The 20072-nt window shown below is 38.7% G+C and overlaps 1 protein-coding gene across 2 annotated transcripts in view; it reads right to left on the bottom strand.

The window, feature by feature from the left end:
• ERGIC2 (ERGIC and golgi 2) overlaps nt 1–9267 on the bottom strand; it is a 48538-nt gene extending 39271 nt beyond the window's left edge. Inside the window, exons 1-2 of one of the 2 annotated variants that reach the window (XM_047787301.1) lie at nt 9174–9267; nt 63–205 (exon numbers count right to left, since the gene is read on the bottom strand). In XM_047787301.1, coding sequence (XP_047643257.1) covers nt 63–168 — 106 coding nt within the window. In that variant the 5' untranslated portion in view covers nt 169–205; nt 9174–9267. Of the gene's footprint in view, nt 1–62; nt 206–9173 lie in introns of those variants that run through there. The other variant, XM_047787302.1, reaches the window with a different exon arrangement.
• Nucleotides 9268–20072: the final 10805 nt, after the last annotated feature.

Genomic DNA, 20072 nt, shown 5'->3' with positions numbered 1-20072 from the left:
GTTGCTTGGATCACTCAGAAGTTGCACTTACTGCAGGAGTTTTCATTTGAGCTGATACTCACCTGTACCCCCACTGGCTGAAGTCTCTACATAGCTGTCAGGAACCTTTGGAAAGGCATCCAACTCTTTCACCAAACTTAAGGTTTTCTTCCGATTCAGTCGCCTCATCTTCAGGAAAACCTTCTTCTTCTTTCATATAGTCATGCTAAGAAATAAAAAATGAGTAAATTAATACTTTAAAAAGATTCTTTTTTTTTCTTTCATTTCTTTTTAGATAACCGAAAAATATCCTTGGAACAACTTAACATTCTTATTTCTCTTTGAGAAAAAAAAAGCTTAATAACTTATCAACATCTCTCCTTTCACTGCTCCCACCCTGACAAAAAGTACTAATGAAAGGCAATTTACACACAAAAACACATAAAACAGTCAGGGGAAAAAAAGTGAAAGGCAATTCAATCACATTTGCCAATATTTAAATATACAAATTAATACATAGTTTTTCTCCTATTAACAAAATACATAAAAATAATACATTCCCATTAATAGATGATAATGAAGTAATGAAATAGGCATGCTCATATATCGCTAACAAGAATATAAATATTCACCACACCTCTTTTGATTTTAGGAATGTACACTAAGGAAAAAAATCTGGGTTGTGCACAAAAATTTAACTGTGAGGGTATTTCTTGTATGGTCATTTCAAAATAATGAAGATAGAAACAAATTTCTCATATCCAGTATACTGAATCTATGTAAACACTGAAAAAGTATTATTTACAAATTACTTGCTATTCTCTTTTTGATCAGTATGGCAACTACATCTAAAATATGTTAGCCATCCTGGAGTTCCCATCATGACTCAGTGAGAAACAAATCTCACTAGTACCCACGAGGATGCAGGTTCAATCCCTAGCCTTGCTCAGTGGGTTAAGGACCGGCATTGCCGTGAGCTTGGTGTAGGTCGCAGACACAGCTGGGATACCGTGTTGCTATGGCTGTGGTGTAGGCCAGTGGCTAAAGCTCCAATTTGACCCTAGCTTGGGAACCTCCATATGCCATGGGTGCAGCCCTAAAAAGACCAAAAAATAAAAATAAAATAAAAATTAAATTAAATGTTAGCCATAAAATAACTGAAATCTCAAAGATTTATATAATTTTATAAGACTGACTTATATAAATAATATTATAGGTAATAATACTACAAACATTACCAGAAATCAAAGTTGTATTCATAAAATCAAAACATACTAGCAGAATAGGTCAAATAGCTGCATAAGTCACTAAAAGAAAGTCTCTAGAAGGCAGACTTGTCTGCAATCTAAGTAGGATTAATACAGAAAGAACACAGAGCATTCATGGAGAAAAAGGAGACTTAGGGAAGTAAAAACTGGCAGTAATCATGAACCAAAAAGAGAGCAGACCCTAACCAGGGGTACTAATAATCCATCCATGAAGGAGTTATTGCCCTAAAGTGAAGCTGAATGCATTAGTGGATTGATTTCATTTGCCATTATAAACATTCAACAACCACCTCTTGCTTGACTCCATGCTCAAAAGTGGCCATCAGGTTATAATTTTGCTTCTCATGTATATAATTTTCCTAAGGGGGGGGAAAAAAAAAGACAAAAAGGATAGCAGTGTCTGATCTGACAGTTATAAAACTACTTTCATTTGTAAATTAAGCTTCTGAGTGTTTAAGCATAAGCCATGCTCAAGTTTGTTCAACTCCATAATCAATTTATTTTCTGTACCTGCTTATCAAACTGAACCTTCTTCCATCTTTCAATTTCTACTCAACTTTCTTACAGGAGTTAAATAATAAATATGTTAAAGCCTTTTATGTTTAAAACAAAAGTCTCCACTTATGTTCAAGTCCAACTCCAATTATAGATCTCTTGCTATATTCCTACAGCCAAACTTAAAATGAGTTGACCCTCTTCATACACTGAGATGAATTCCTCTGCTCTCAACTAAATTTGCTCTCAGCAAGGCTATTAACAACTTCCTTAGCACCAATCCAAAGGATATTTTTTAGGCCTTATTCAATTTTGCTTCAGAGAAAATGCATTTTCTCACTTGTTTATCACTTCTTTTTCTTTTGGAAACAATCTCTTACCTTGTCTTAAACAATATTATACTCCTGAGTGTCATTCTACCTCTAAGCACTTCTTCAGCTTATTTTGCAGATTCTTCTTCCTCTCAGATTCTGCACCAGGCTATCCTCCAAACCGCCACACTTTCCCCAAGTAATCTACTATCCCTTCCATTTCCACCTACATGTTGATTTCTCTCAAGTCTTCATTCCCCATTCAAATCTCTCTGCAGACTTGTATATCTTTTTGTCTTCTACTACATTTTCATTAGGGCACTCCCAAAACAATTCAGACTTAACAAGTAGAAAAATAAATACTTCATCCTCATCCCTATCTTAGTTAATGATGACACCATGCAGCCAAATAGACAAACCAGAAACAAGAACTACATTCTTAGGCTTAAACCCCTCTTAAATTTCTCTCACATCTGTCTTTTCTTTTCCAGGTCCATTGAGAAGTCCCTTACTAGGACCCTAGTCTCAGCCGCCATAAACTACCTCTGCATTGCTTCAAACAATCTTCAATTTTTCAATTCTCTCTCCATACTACAACAAATAATCTTTTTAATACAAAAAAAACTGATCAAATAAATTTCATTTTTAAATGTTTTTATAGGTTCCCATTACAAGACTTGGACTCTACCCTAACATAAACACAGGTCCTACTTACCTCTCTTCAAAACCCAATCCCTCAAAGTTTCATACTAAATCACTTTCTATTCCTTAAACATGATGTTTTCTCTACCAGAAATAGCCTTTCCCTTCCGCCCCCATTCTACATTTAGCGAACTCCTATTTAGTCTAGACATCTCTCTCAAGGGGAAAAAAACAAACAAACACCTATAATGCCAAACATAAAACAGCATGTGCTCCTAGAACATTGTGCCTTATCACACTATTTCTAATTGCTTAATTTTCTGTTTTATCCACTGTAATATTAAGGCAGGAACTATGTCTAGCTTAATCTTTGTATCTTCATGCCTGGCACAGTAGGTATTTGACAAATATTTATGGATAGATGGATGGAAGGAAGGAAGGAAGGAAACTTCCCCAAAGGAAGGAAATTTCCCCAGAAATACTCATGGTAGCACAGGTTTTCCAATCAGAACAGTCACACTTGGAAAAGTAAATCTGTAAAAATAGAAAATCTACAAAGAGAAGAATGTTTCTGTTTTGTTCACTACAGTATCCCCACACCTAGGACAGTGGTTGGCACATAGTAGGTATAGCATTATAGAGAGAATGAATAAAGATGTGAATTTTGCTTTCTAAACTTTCTGTACTTTATTAAGCTTTATAAATGTTTTCTTATAAATTATATACAAGTATAAAGATATGGCAAGCAGCTACTTCATTTTACAAATCCTCTAACAACTCATCATGCCTAGCCGACTAGCACTCCTCCCTTAATTGTCTGGTATGCTTGGCTACCTCCCAGCCTCTAGATTCTCCCACCCCTAGTTTCCATGATTCTATGGCCTGACCCAGAGAGCATGCATAGGGCACTCTCGTCACCTCTCCTCCATCTTGGGATAGAAACATGAACAACAGTGGGACAGGTCCCTGGTGAACTGGCAGGGGATGTCTCACCTTCCGCTCAGACACTTCTATGATACAATGGAGCACCCTACCACTCTGCAGCTGCTCCTGTCCCATTCCTGTTAGCTCAACACTAACCTACATCCAAGAAGTTCATTCTATCTCCAATACTTGCTAATCTACTTTATATAGCCACTGTTCTGAGGTGAACAATAACTCCTATTTTTCTAAAAGCAATCCTTCTACCTGCTCTTTATGAAACCAGACATTCTCCTGGTGGTAGTTCTTTTTGAATCTTACTTCATTTCTGAGACTCACAGGTAAAGGAGTATCTTTCAACATGATTTTCCTTAACCATCTCTTCCCTTTTTAATAACAAACACACATACTATGTAGAATTATAGTTAATTTTCATATTATGTGCTAGGTGTTATTTGAAGCACTTTAATATATTAAATTCATTGAATCCTCTAAAGGACTCTACAAAGTACGTAACTATTTTTATTGTCAATTATAGACAAGGAAACTGAGGCACAGAACAGTCAAGTATTTTTGAGAGCCACACAGCAGGGGATAGAAGCTGGATTCAATGCAAAGACGCTTGGCTCCAAAGTCCATGCTCCAACTCACAGTATACAATGACTCACTCGAGCACTTGATACCATCTTCTATTAATATCTAGATACATTTATACTTTCCTTAATGATTAGCACCTGGATCATTCATTATACATCTCTTCTTCCCCATTCCATCACCATCCTATGACACTCATTCTCTGGCACTCATTCACAATAACGACCCTTTTACTAGGTAAGCCTAGCAGGTCTTTTCCACTGACCTCTACCTTAACTCTATACAAAGCCACATATGAACAAGGCCATGTTTTGGATCCTCTTAGTTTTAAAAACTGCCTCACCTCTAAAATCCAAAACACTAACTTTCCTCTCTGAGCAGAACGAATTATCAATCCTTCCAGCTCTTTAATTTCCTGACTAGGGAAAAATATGCTCTTCCTTTCCCTTGGATTCCTCTCAGTTATCCAGTTCATTGCTCCCATTCACATTCCACCTGCCTTTGCATCCAGCTCAGTCAGACATTTTCAAAAATATATTTAGAAAGACCCTAGACCAGTGGTTTCCAGAACCACAGAATTGCCATTCTGTAACAAAATCTTCTAGTTTGTACTAAATGAAAACAACAAGGCAATACAAGAACTTTTTAAGTTAAATTCATTAAATTTAAAAATTTGTTCTTTATAATCTGAGATTTCCTTCCTTTTTTTACATGTCAGTGTCCTTTCTTTCATGAAATGATAAAAATAGATAGCAAGTTTTGTTTGTTTTTAGATGTTCTTTTTTAATAAAATTAAAAACTGCAGTTCTATATCAGCCCTTAAATCCAGCCACTTTCCCTGACTATATATATTTTTGTACTGGTTAACAAAATCTAAAAATTTAAGAATCATTGCACTAGGTTCTTTGGCCCACTGGTTGGTGTTGCTCTTCACATTTTAACAATCTCTTGTATCATATGTTCAATTTCTCTGCTAAACGGTCATATAAACTAAAAAATAAAACAAACTTCAGGAAGTCATTGATAACAACTGAGACTAAGACAATGCTTTGAAAAACTGCCTAGGGAATGACAAACCACATTTCATGCTGGAACACAGACAAATACATTATCAACACTCAATCTAAGTAATGTCACAGCCAATATTTCATCATCTGTGTCCTGGTCAATATAATGAGACTATCAGATGCTTTGCCAAAATTAAAATATAGAATTCAAAACACTTTTAGGTATGATCTGCTCAGTTAAGTCTAATTACCTCTCCAAACAAAAAACGGAGACACAATTTATCTCCTGCTACACATGCTGTATGAGCTAAGTTCTGTTTCATTATGTATTTGACAGTATTAGAAATATTTATTTAGTTATTTAGTTAATAAATATAGCCATTGTTGGGGATTGAACTGTATCCACCAAAAGGATACATTTAAATCCTAATCTCTGGTATCTGTGAATGGGCCTTATTTGGAAACAGGCAGGGTTTTAAAGATATAATTAGTTAAGATGAGATCACACTGTATTAAGGAGGCCCCAAAACCAATGACTGGTGCCTTTATAAGAAGGCACTGTGAGGATACATAGACACACAAGGAAGAATACCATGTGAAGACAGGCGGAGATTAGAGCAATGTATCTACAAGCCAAGAGGTGCCAATATGCTAGAAGAGGCAAGGAAGAATTCTTTCCTGGGGTCCTCAGAGGGAAGACGGCCTTGCCAACACCTTGATCCAGAGAGAACAAACTTCTACTTCATAAGCCATCACTGAACTTCAGAAACAAAAAGCAAAACCAAAAAGCAATTCCTGTAATTTTAAACTACTTGATTATATTGCATTAAAATACTGTAAAATTTTTATTAAAGATAACTTAGTTTTAGTCTACAAACAGTAGGTATCAAAAAAGCACTTATTCTTTTTATGTTAAAACTTTTTTCAATAGTTAAACGTTATGTTTTAAAAATTACTTACAGTAGCATAACTCAAACAAATCTAGTAATCCTCCAGATTTTTTTTTTTTTTTTGTCTTTTTGCCTTTTCTAAGGCCGCTCCCACAGCATATAAAGGTTCCCAGGCTAGGGGTCTAATCAGAGCTGTAGCCACCAGCCTACACCACAGCCACAGCCATGCCATATCTGAGCCGTGTCTGCCACCTACACCACAGCTCACGGCAACACCAGATCCTTAACCCACTGAGCAAGCGCAGGGATCGAACCTACAACCTCATGGTTCCTAGTCAGATTCATTAACCACTGAGCCATGACGGGAACTTCATCCTCCAGATTTTTAAAAAGTTTACTTGGAAGCCAAGTAAGATGGTATAAACAGGAGTTTTGTGACCAAATTAATCAATTTGGGGATCAGTGAAAGATTGCTTTAAAAAGCATCTTCTTGTGATATATATACACAATGGAATACTACTCAGCCATAGAAAAGAATGACATAATGCCATTTGCAGCAACATGGATGGAACTAGGGAATCTCATACTGAGTGAAATGAGCCAGAAAGACAAAGACAAATACCATATGATATCACTTATAACTGGAATCTAATATCCAGCACAAATGAACATCTCCTCAGAAAAGAAAATCATGGACTTGGAAAAGAGACTTGTGGCTGCCTGATGGGAGGGGGAGGGAGTGGGAGGGATCGGGAGCTTGGGGTTATCAGACGCAACTTAGAATAGATTTACAAAGAGATCCTGCTGAGTAGCATTGAGAACTATGTCTAGATACTCATGTTGCAACAGAACAAAGGGTATGGAAAAAAAAATGTAATGTATATAACTTGATCCCCTTGCTGTACAGTGGGAAAATAAAAAAAAATTATAAAAAAAAAAAGAATAGTGTTCAATACTGGAGTGATAAAACTGCATTAGGAAAAGGATATCCCTAGCAAACTTCTAGCAATAGGAGGCAGTCATTGATGCTTTTAGGAAAATAAATCACAGCAGTGCATGAAGTACAGTGTACTCCTAATCTAGATTGGAAGGGTCCAAGAACAAAAGATCACATCATAAATGCTTTCTTATAGAACCATTAGTACAAACACTAGCCTTTTAAGTAGATAGGGACACTTTGATCAATAAAACTGTTGGAAACAAAAAAAAAATAAAAATAAAAAAAAATAAAAAGCATCTTCAGTCTATATTTTAAGTACAAAGACAACATTTTGTAAGTAGATATAGAAGTTAGAAAACAAAAACTTAAAAATAACAAGTGCTAACACATAATGAATGCTAACTGTAATGTCAGGCCTTGTTCTAGGTGCTTTTTATGTTTTAGCTCATTTGATTATTACCACCCACCTTACAAGTTAGGTATTATTATTCCCATTTTGCAGATAAGGAAATTAAGGCACAAAGAGGTTAATTTACCTATCATGACATTAAGAGGCAGAATCAGAATAAAAATTGAAAAACTGTTGGGTAGGATTTGCAGCAGGCACAGACTGCCTAAAAAGTAACTTCTATTAGAAATAAGTTTCGGAGTTCCCGTCGCGGCTCAGTGGTTAACGAATCCGACTAGGAACCATGAGGTTGCAGGTTCCATCCCTGCGCTTGCTCAGTGGGTTAAGGATCCGGCGTTGCCGTGAGCTGGGGTGTAGGTTGCAGACGCGGCTCTGATCCCGCGTTGCTGTGGCTGTGGTGTAGGCCGATGGCTACAGCTCCGATTGGACCCCTAGCCTGGGAACCTCCATATGCCGCGGGAGCGGCCCAAGAAATGGCAAAAAGACAAAAAAAAAAAAGTTTCAATGTTTCTTCCAAATAAGTCACTAACCCTGAAAGAAATTTATCTGTTTTTCTAATTCTTTTTTATTGCTGTTGTTGTAGACTAGTACTGATTTGAGACTTTCAAGTTTGATAAACTTTTTTGACGTGTACCTTCCAACAATTACATTTAGTTGTGACTGAAGCTCATCGTCAAAAAGAAAGCAATTCCTCCCCTCCCCCAAGAAAACCACGATTATTTTTCATATTGTTCCTCTAAGAGAACTGAAATAATTGAGTCAGTCTGGAAACATCAATGAATAAATTAAGTAAGAAGGCGTAAGTCCTGAATTCTTCAGTGAATAAGTCTCATTCATTTCTTTATTATGACTATATACTATAGTTCAAGGAAATAGGTACAACTTCGAACAAATGAATAAATTCCATTTTTAACTGTATCTTTATAACTGCTTCTGAAAGCCAGTCTTGAAACATTTTAACAGATATTATGTAACTTTGAGTTAAGTCTCAAGGGCACTAAGTCCTAAATGTAAAATCCCTAGAACGTGTTTTCTCAATGACTTATCAATTCTGTATACTACCAATGTCCAAGGCTACTCTCTACCACGAGTTGACATATCATCTTATGAGGGTTTCTTAACCCTCGAGGGTTTCAGAAAAGTGGTGACACTCGAACCTGTCTCCCCTGTAGCATCTTGCCGTGCCCTGCCCCTTTCTCGTTTTCCCAAGCGGCGTGCAAACCTCTCGAGGAGAGGCCAAGAGCTCGGTCTTTCCTAGAAAGAGGAAGCAACTTGCTGCGAAGAATTCGATATTTGTCTGAATGGGGGTGGGGAGCCAGACAACCGGGAGGATCGGGACATGATCCAGCTGGTAGCCACAACACGGGACCCTCCACGCCTGTGTACGGAAAGAGCCACTGGCGCACCGGGCACTGTGAGAAGCAACGGACCAGGGTCAGCAGCTAGCAGGGAGCACCTAAATTCCAAGTTGTAAGAAAGCTCAAACACTGGACTAGGGAAAGGGGTCCAGGCGCAGCGCTGCCCAGGGTCCTGCCAATAAACGCCCCCGGGGGAGGTAGGAAGAGCAGCTCCTAGTCCAGCCCGCCCTCCAGAGGAGAGGAATTATGCCAGAGATCCAGCCCTTTGACGGGCTCTGAGCCCCTTTAACGACGTTCACGCGCTGAACAGCCCTGTAATAACCAAGGGAACAGTACCCGGCGGCGTTTCGGTATTTTACCTTGTGTTACGGTCCCAGCCGACCGCCATGTTTCACAGAAGCCCGGGCGGCCCGGGCTCCCGTTCACCCGGAAATATCGCGCGAACAAAAGCGACTACTACCGTTGAAAACGTCAGAAGGGAGACGGCGTAGAGTTCTCGCGGTATTACCTTTGATGACGAGCGGCTTTGCAAATTTACAGGCGTGGTCCAAGTGAAAGGGGCGTGGCGAAACGGTACTGACGTTTAAACTTGTTTCATTTGTAACCATATCGTGGTTAAGGAATTAGTTTCTCCAGGAAGGGATTTATCTACCGACTGACTGACAAAGGCAACAGAGCGAATCCAATCTCAACTCCTCAAACAATACTTCGTTACTAGTCAGAATTACTAGTTGCAAGAATTACCGTTTGCCACCTTATCCACATCAATTCTCCAAACTCTGCACCACGTTGTGTGCCTTCTCTTTCTTAGCCTCTTTATTTTTTTCTATTAAGAGCATTTAAACTTTGCTTTCCAGACACGAGGAACACTTAATTATTTGCTAAAGCTTTTTCTTGTCTACCAGATAGTAAATTCTGTTAAGAAAGCACATCAGTCTTCCTTGATGGTTATATTACCAATACCCTACTATGCATGCACATATTTGTTGAGAAAGAAAATTAATACTTCATTCACTTTTCCCTAACACTTCATATTATAAGAAAGGTAACGGAACTTTGGAAAGAAAGAGCTCAAAGAGTAAGCTTTTGTGCTACAGAGATTTTAATTGTATAATTTATTTACCGAGAATACAAAGGCATAATTCTTAAATTATAATTATATAATTATTATAATTATAAAACTAATTCTTAAAGGGCAAGCACTGTTTTTCCCCCAGGTAGGCACTATTTAAAATGCTTTACGGAGTTCCCGTCGTGGCACAGTGGTTAACGAATCCGACTGGGAACCATGAGGTTGCAGGTTCGGTCCCTGCCCTTCCTCAGTGGGTAACGATGTGGCGTTGCCATGAGCTGTGGTGTAGGTTGCAGACGCCGCTCGGATCCCGCATTGCTGTGGCTCTGGCCTAGGCCGGTAGCTACAGCTCTGATTCAACCCCTAGCCTGGGAACCTCCACGTGCCGCGGGAGCGGCCCAAGAAATAGCAACAACAACAATAATAACAACAACAACAAAAGACAATAAATAAATAAAATAAAATGCTTTACTTATTTCATTTAATCCTCACAACTGTGTAAGATAATAACATTATTTTCCAGTTTAATAAATGAGGAAATTGAGTCAAGTGGCAGTTAAGTAATTTACCCAAAGTCGGAGAGCTGGAAGAAGCAGAGAAATCTTGACCACAAGACTAAACTACTCTTCAAAGAAGCAAGTCATCATTTTGTTTAGTGAAGTAACATTTATTGAAATATGAAATTTCACTAAATTTAAACTCTCCTAGAAAAAAAGGAGGGGGGCAGATAAAGAGCTTCCATTGATGCAATTTCAATTCCAGACTTTCATGGCAAGGTTAACCCAAAAATTTTAAACCAACTCTAAGTTGATGTAAAGTTTCTTTTTCACGTATTTAAGAGAAAGCATAGTCTGTAACAGTTAAGATCATGGACACTATAGCTACAATTTCCTGGGTTAAAATTCCAGTTCAATCACTTGTTAGCATGTGAACTGGGCACATTATTTCATCTCTTTTCCTCTATAAAATGGCGTGATAATAACTCAAAGATTGTTGTGAGAACTCAGTTAATGTATATCTAGAGTGTTTCTTTACCTTAGCAAAAGGCAGCATCAGCCCTTCCCTCCTTGTAGATCTGAGATTGTACGGGCTTTTGCATGGCTGTTTGTTGTGCACCTGATCCCTGGTCTCCAGAGTAGTCTACATTCAGGATAACAACTACCTCCATAAGAGCTGAATTTCCCACTATAACTGACTAATTTGATCCTGCTTATATAAAAAACTTCTCACCATCTTCCAAGATACTAAATGAAGACTAATTTCCTCCTGAAGATTGAAACACTGCTTAACTTTAAAGAGGAACAAGTATTTAATTCTATGTTATTGGTGGTATAATATCTGGAAAACAATTTGCTTCCAAAATATATCCATGCATTATGTAATACTGAGACTGTGTCAAATCCATTTTGCTTGCCTTCACTAATCAAGATGAAGACTTGCATGTCCTTCAAGAAGTACATGGCCTAGAAAATAAGATGTTTGCCTGAGTTATTTTCCAGAAACTCAGAGTCAGCTCTGTCTAATTCCGGCTAAACTGGTTCAGGCAGGATGGGAACCACTAACCCTTCAGCTGGGCATGTGAACTGTCTGCTTGGTGACATTTTGAAGGTACAGAGGCCTATAGTTTAGTAACCCTGCATAGAATGACCATTAGCTCACCTTTTTCCAATCATCTTTTTCTACTATCCCCAATCCCCACTGCACCCCTCGGACATCTCTGCTTCCCCCACTCCCTCTTTTTTGGCTGCCCCGAGGCATATGGGAACTGGAGTTCCCAGGTCGGGGATCAGATCTGAGCCACAGTTGCAAACTAAGCCACTGTGCTGGCTGGGATTGAACCTGCATGCCAGCACTCCCAAGCCGCCACCAATCCCATTGCACCACAGCAGGAACTCCCCTCTCTGCTTCTTCATCCCATAAATAGCCAGGGCCCTTTGCCTTCAAGGAGGCGGATTTGAGATTTGTCCTTTGGTCTCCTTGTTTAACTGCCTTGTGAATAAACTGTCTTTGCTGCAAATCTCTGCATCTCAGCGTTTTGGCTTGCTGTGAGTTAGGTAAAATAAACTTAGCCTGGTAGCATTGCCTGCAGCAGAGAATTTAGATTGGAGATTAACGACTAGTGATGAAGAACCTAGATTTTTGTACAAATGGTCAAAAGACATTTTCATGCCTTTTTTTTTCCTATAGTTTGAGAAAAATTTTAGCAAGTGAACAACAAAATTAAGACAAATAAATTAATACTTCTTGCTATGTGAATGCCCCAGAAACACCTCAAATTCAATATATCCCAAGTAGATTTAATGATTTACCCCAAATCTATTCTCACTGTGCCTAGGAAAGTAAATAGCACCATTAACCTCAAATTAGGTTATTAGTATCTATTAGTCGCTAGATACTAATACCAATGACTAATCAATTTCTTTCGTTAAGACTACTTCCAGGAGTTACCATTTTGGCTCAGAGGTTAAGACCCAATGTAGTCTCCTTGAGGATGTGGGTTCAATCTCTGGACTCCACGGGATTCCACGTAGGTCACAGATGCAGCTCCGATCCAGTGTTGATGTGGCTGTAGTGTGAACTCAACAGCAGCTCCAACTGGACCCCTGGTCCAGGAATTTCCATATGCCACAGGTACAGCTATAAAAAAGAAAAAAAAAAAAAAGAGAGACTTCCAGTTTCATGCTATACATCAGGCTGTGTGACTTTTATGTGTGCGACAGACCATCATAATTACACAGGGGAAAAAAACAAAGATGATATGAGAGAAAAATAAAATCAACTTTCAACCGAGCTCAGCACAAGATATTTTTCTATTTTTGAAATGGTTTAACATTGGTGTTGAGCTAAAAATGTCAAATAATTTCCATCCCATATATATATAAAATATTTCCCTACAGATGATAGTCATATCATGTAGAAAATACCTAAGTGGCTAAATACATAAATAACATATTGCCAAAGTTCAGATGCTTTGACTAAAAATTATCAATCCATATCTATTACTGTTCATCAAGACCTAATTTGACAGATACTGTTACGTTTTTTGTTGTGTTTTTTTTGTTTGTTTGATTTCTTTTTTGGCCACCTCAAGGGAGTTCCAGGGATCAGATCCAAGCCTCAGTTGCTACCTACGGCAGATCCTTAACCCACTATTCCAGGCCAGGGGTAGAACCTATATCCTAGCACTCCAGATATACCGCCAATCCCATTGCCTCACAGCAGGAACTTGGACAAGTATTCTTATGTATTAAATTTGTTTTCTAAGTAAAGATAATTGAGCCAATAATCATGAGGTCCCTCTCCTCTCTGTCTGGTCTTAGAAAGAAAGGAACCAGTCATACCTAAGCTTTCCCCCTACTTTCCATATTGTTTCTGATGAACCAGGCTTTGAGGGAATAAACTTGGCCAGAAGTTCATTTTCCTCTAATTGAGGGTAGGTAGGTTGGGGGTATTTTATTAAATATCTGATCCCAAGACAGATTGAGGATAGTGCTTTGAATAACAGCCATCCTGTGAGGATGATGCTCTAAAACACATTGGAAACTGAGAGCACTAATGGCGTGAACCCAGCCAGAACACAGATTGGGACTTGAACCCATGTGCTGGGACTTGAACCCAGCCTAAACCCAGATTGGGACTCGAACCCAGCCTAAAGCCAGATTGGAACTTAACCCAAGGTTTTATTTATTTATTTGTTTGTTTTTAGGGCCCACCCACGGCATTTGGAAGTTCCCAGGCTAGGGGTCTAATTGGAGCCACAGCTGCCAGCCTACGCCACAGTCACAGCAATGCCAGACCCAAGCTGTTCGACCTACACCACAACTCATAGCAACGCTGGATCCTTAACCTACTGAGTGAGGCCAGGGGTCAAACCCACAACCTCATGGTTCCTAGTCGGATTAGTTTCCTCTGTGCCACAATGGGAACTCCATAAACCCATGGTTTTAAATTAGAATCACTCACCCTGTGTCTGGACTTTCTGAGGTTCGGGTTCTTCATGTCTCCGCATGTGAGGAATTCAGTGAGAGACAAAGTGATAAGCAAGAAATAGATTTATTAAGATATAATGCTTTCAAGAGATGCTAGTGGGCAGGCACAGAAGCTCTCCTCCAAGGATCCAGCAGGTCACAGTTTTATCATCCAAGGGGAGTGGGGGTTGGAAAGGCCCACCTCTTCCTTTCTGGGATTAGTAGCTCCTCCTTAGTATCCAGTAAGCTATATATTCAAATCAACTGAAGGGCGGTCCTCAAACTCTTGCCCTAGGTGAGAATCTGAATGCAGGTCTCATCCCATCCCCTACCCAATGATCTGAGGCAATTCTCATAATTCCACTTATCAAGCAAGCCTGCCTTGTTCTGATGGCTTTCTTGAACTTACAGTGGTCTCCCAACATCCACCAGGTTTCCCTCTTTATCTGTGATCCCCTGTTGGGACTTCTGCAACCACCTGTGCATACTCCTTCTCTATCATGTTGATCCCTCTTGGCACTCCTGAAATAATAGAAGCGGGGATTGCTGAGCCTGAGGTAGGAGAAGTTGCTAATATCATGTCTATTCTAAGCCAAGTCCACACTGAAGGAACACACAGAAACCCATTAGAATCTTCCATTTGGGAGTTCCCATTGTGGACAGTGAAAACAAATCTGACAAGTGTCCATGAGGATGTGGGTTTGATCCCTGGCTTTGCTCAGTGGGTTAAGGATCCGGTGTTGCTGTGAGCTGTGGGGTATGTCGCAGATGTGGCTTGGATCCCGAATGGCTGTGGCTGTGGTGTAGGCCGGCAATTCAACCCCTAGCCTGGGAACTTCTATATGCCTCAGTTGTGGCTCTAAAAAGCAAAAAAAAAAAAAAAAAGAATCTTCCATTTGGAGGCAAAATGTGGAAAAAATTAGATTGGGAAATCTGTGGGGTTTTTTGTGGGGTTTTTTTTTGTCGTTTTTGTGGTTTTTGTCTATGCATCAGGCAAATTGGCTTGATTTGTCAAGAAATAAATGAAAAGACTTTATTATAAAGTTTAAAAGCTGCTAGCAAAAAAAAAAAAAAAAAGGGGGAGTTCCCTGGTGGCCTATCAGTTAAGGATCTGGGACAGGTTCAAACCCTGGCCCCAAAACTTCTGCAGGCTCTAGGTATAGCCAAAATAAAATAAAATAAAAATAATAAAATAGCAAAGACCATAAAAGACAGTGCAGTTCCCCCACCCTTGCTTTCTCTTGAATCATTCTTTGGGGAAATGCAGCTGTTCTGCCATCAGCATGTTCAAAAAGAGCACAATGGAGAGACCCAATGGCAAAACATCTTTGTGCTTTAAATATTCCCGATGAGAAGTCTAAAGCTACACAGATTCTTGACCCACTGTGTAAGACTTGTTTTTCTCTGGAATTTTATATTTTTTTGTCCCCAGTGCTTTTAAGCTTCACAGTGACATCTGTGATCTGGGTTCATCTTCATTCTTGGGCTGCCAGAAAGCCATTTGTCCCCTTTTGTCCTTGCTCTTCCTCTTTTCCCATGTTGGAATGTGAGTGTGATTATCTGAGCCCTGCAGCAATTTTATGACTTGATGATTGAACTGATACACTGAGGATGGTGAAGGAAGAAGACTGGAAAATCCTCAAACCCTCTAACTTTGAAACACTACCTACCAGCTGCCTGACTTCATTTAGGTAAGAGAATAAAATCCTAATTCCTTCAAGCTACTATAGGAAAGTCTTTTTAACTAGCAGCCGGCAAGTAACTCCTAATTAATTCAAGGAAATTTGTACTATTTTTTAAGCCCTCTGAAAACAAAAACATCCTTATTACATGTAAGTCTTAATTTTAACTTGGTCCATTTTATTTTTTTTTCTCATGCAAGTGTGTGAATGAAGCCAGCCTGATTCCAATCTCTCTATGTTCCCAGACCCCAGTTCAAATTCCACACTTTTGCCTGATTTATCTTCTGAAACACCCTATAGCCATGTGGTATGTGCTAATTTTACTCTGAAACCAGGTGTTTAATATAAAACAAATCAATCTCTCTAGCTTCATTAGTAAAATGGAAAGATAAAGACTTTCTTATGTGATTGCTCTTAGAACTTAATATATGTAAAGTATTAGCACATGAAAAGTTAAGATAGCCTGAATGGATTGTCATTCCCTAATTAAATCCTTATGGAAATTATAAAGAAAATTATTGGGGGAAAAGGAAGACATAAAGAGCTGAATAATCAGAAAATATACTACATTCTTGAATAGCAAAGCTTAATAAAATCAATATTTTCCCAAGTAATATATGACATAATCTCTACCTCCCATATATAACAGTTTTTTGCTGGATTTTAACTTCATTCAAATGTGAGACTTAGTCAGACCTTACCCATCCTGATAAAAGTACCGAATAAAAATTCTGAAAGTTTTTCAAAAAAAAAAGTTTTGTAAGTGTACAATTCAATGAGTTTAGTGAATTTATGGTTGTACAGTTATTATCATAATCCAATTTTAGAATATTTCCATCACCCCCATTCTGCTATTTCTTGCACTTACTCATAGGCTTAAGGAACCACTGTTCTGCTTTGTCAAAAAATTGTGTACATTTCCTATAAGTGGAAATATAAGTGTTGCGACTGGCTTTTATCACTTAGCATGATGATTTTGAGGTTCATTTCTTTTTTCTTCATCTTTTCTGGGGCCGCACCATACAGAGATTCCCCAGGCTAAGAGTCAAATCAGAGCTGTAGCCGCTGGTCTATGCCAGAGCCACAGCAATGCCAGATCTGAGGCACATCTGCAACCTACACCACAGCTCACAACAATGCCAGATCCTTAACCCACTGAGCAAGGCCAGGGACAAAACCCACAACCTCATGGTTCCTAGTCGGATTCGTTAACCACTGAGCCATAATGGGAACTCCAGTTTCATCTATTTCTGAAACAAATTTTTAACTATTCTCTTTTGTTCAAAAAAATATTAAAGGATCCAAAGCCGGCATTGAAGGAATCCTCTTGAAAAGTTTATTTTAGAGAAATGCACAAAATAATAACTAACATGGATTAAAAGTTTAGTAGGTGTCAGCCACTCTTTTAAGTGGTTTAAATTTATAAACTCCTTAAACTATAGGCTATCTCCATAAATAGATTTGTTTATTACTTCCATTTTATAGATGAGAAAATGGAAGTATAATGAGGCTAATTTGTCCAGTCATAGTGCTAAATAATGATAATGACAGGATTTGAACCCAAGAAATCTATTTTAATCTCTATGCCCAGGGGTTATTAGTATTACACTTAAAGCATTTTCAACTCAACAACAAAAAGTAAACAACCCAATTGAAAAATGGGCAGAAGGCCTAAATAGACATTTCTCCAAAGAAGACATATAGATGGCCAAGAGGCACATGAAAAGATACTCATTGTTCTTAGAGAAATGAAAATCAAAACTGCAAATGGCCATCATTAATAGGTCTACAAGTAACAAATGCTTGAGAGGGTGTGGAGAAAAGGGAACCCTCCTTGACTGTTGGGGAATGTAAATTGGTTCAACCACTATGGAAAACAGTATGGAGCTACCTCAGAAAACTAAATGTAGAACTACCATATGATCCAGCAATCCCACTCCTGGGCATATATCTGGACAAAACTATAATTCAAAAAGATATATGTACCCCTATGTTCATTACAGCACTATTCACAATAGCAAATTCATAAAAACAACCTAAATGTCCATCAGCAGATGAATGGATCAAGATGTGGTACATATACACATTCAACCATTAAAGAACGAAATACCAGCATTCTTAGCAACATGGATGGACCTAGAAACTATCATGCTAAGTGAAGTCAGCCATACAATGAGACACCAACATCAAATGCTTTCAGTGACATGTGGAATCTGAAAAAAAGGACAGACTTAACTTCTTTGCAGAACAGATGCTGACTCACAGACATTGAAAAACTTATGGTCTCCGGAGGAGACAGTTTGGGGGGGGGGATGTGCTTGGGCTGTGGGATGGAAATCCTGTGAAATCAGATTGTTATGATCATTATACAACTATAGATGTGATAAATTCATTTGAGAAAAAATAAATAAAAATAAAAATAAAATGGCTTGGGGGAATCAGTGACAGAACAGGGAGTTCAGAACCTGACATTCCTGGCCCTGGTCAAAGATGATTGAAAGTCCATTTCTACAACTCAAAAAAAAAAGATATGGTAATATATGCAGTGAAATACTACTCAGCCATAAAAAGAATGAAATGCCATTTGTAGCATTATTTGGATGGATGGATGCAACTAAATACTCTCATACTAAGTGAAGTAAGTCAGAAAAAGAAAGACAAATACCTTAACACCACTTATATGTGGAATCTAAAATATGGCACAAATGAACCTACCCACAAAACAAAAACAGACATAGAGAACAGATTGGTGGTTGCCAAGGGGGAGTGGGAAGGGAATGGGATGGACTGGGAGTTTGGGGTTGGTAGATGCAAACTATTCCACTTCAAATGGATAGGCAATAAGGTCCTTCTGTACAGAACAGGGAACTCTATCCAATCTCTTGGGGTAGAACATCATGGAAGATAATATGAGAAAAATAATGTATATATGTATGACTGGGTCACTATGCTATACAGCAACTATTGGCACAAAACAGTAAATCAACTAAAATTCAAAATTTTTTTAAATTAATACACTTTCATAAGATTAGCTTTAATGCTTAAATGAATTAAATGGAAATGTCAGGTAATATCTGGCACCTAGAAACCAGGTGACACAAACAAATTTTAAACCCTTTTCCCCTGGAAGAGAGTGGAAGGTGGGAAGTGTAACTGCCAATCTTAACTAAGGAAAGTTAATGGTGACGTCAAGTGATATCAGGGAACTCAAGTCACAGTGACAATTTGTGCTTTCTAGGCAGAAGAACAGCCAAAAAAGTAATGCCCTGGATGTGTGTGGATCTCACCTGGACAGAAGGATAGGTTCTACTCTGAAGAGCCAGTGCTATTTCAAAGGCCTTTAAGTATATTTATGTTGTGTAGTCTTCAATATACACAGAAGCTGTGTAGGTCATGGAGCAAGATAATAAACACCTGTAAAACCACCACCCAACTTAACTAGATAAATATTAACACCACTGACACGACTTGTGTGTGTTTCCACCATTCTACCCCATGGCCTCCTCCCTACTCAATGGTGGGTTTTCATCCCCTGGCATTTTCTTTTATGAAGCTTAAACAAAATAGTTTAATTTTGCTTGTTTCTGAGTTTCCTATGGTAACTTATCTTCTGAAATCTGCTTTCTACACTCAGCCTTGCTTCTAAGAGTCACCTAAAGAGCTTGTGGACTATCTTACATATCTTACTGCTATGTGAGCATACTACAGAGCATACATGCTTCTGTAGTGGGCATTTGGAATTCTAGCTTTTGCTAATATTCATAGTTCTATAAACATGCTTGTACATGTTCAGTGGTCATAGTTGTATCACTTTCAAAGGACACTGTTCTCAAACCTGATTACACATCAGAATCATGTAAGGTATTAAAAAAAAAAAAAAAAACTTGTGTCCCATGCTGCAGATACTTACATTTAATTGCAGCCCTGATTGAAGGCAATGCTTTAGGGCACTGACTTTGAGGTAGAATTTGTTAACTCAGAGGACTTTGATTGGCATCTTGGATTTTACCCATACTGTCTGAGTTGCACTCTACCCCCCAGGAGTGAGGAGAGTTCCCCTCACTCCACAGTCTCATTATCCATTTAGAGTGCCACACTATGCATTTTGCCAATTTAGAGAATGTAAAATGGCCTGTTTCTGGCTTTTTTACTCTGTTCTGTTGGTCAATTTATCTCTGCAGCACCAACACCCTTTCTTAATTAGCTTTAATCACTTTTGTTATAACTCTCCCACTTCGTCTGCCTCTTTAAGAGTTTCCTAAATATTTTGGCCTCAGTAGTTGTCACCATCAAACAATTTGGTTTAAATTTCCTTTTTTGGGGGGGGGGGTCTTTTTGCCATTTCTTGGGCTACTCCCTCAGCCTATGGAGGTTCCCAGGCTAGGGGTTGAATTGGAGCTGTAGCCACCGGCCTACGCCAGAGCCACAGCAACGCGGGATCCAGGCCGCGTCTGCAACCTATACCACAGCTCACAGCAAGGCCAGTGATCGAACCTGCAACCTCATGGTTCCTAGTCAGATTCATTAACCACTGAG

This window comes from Phacochoerus africanus, chromosome 7 (assembly GCF_016906955.1).
Source record: "Phacochoerus africanus isolate WHEZ1 chromosome 7, ROS_Pafr_v1, whole genome shotgun sequence".
Lineage (NCBI taxonomy): Eukaryota > Metazoa > Chordata > Mammalia > Artiodactyla > Suidae > Phacochoerus > Phacochoerus africanus.
The sequence above is the reverse complement of the archived record's forward strand: the minus strand, read 5'-3'. Positions and strand labels throughout refer to the sequence as shown.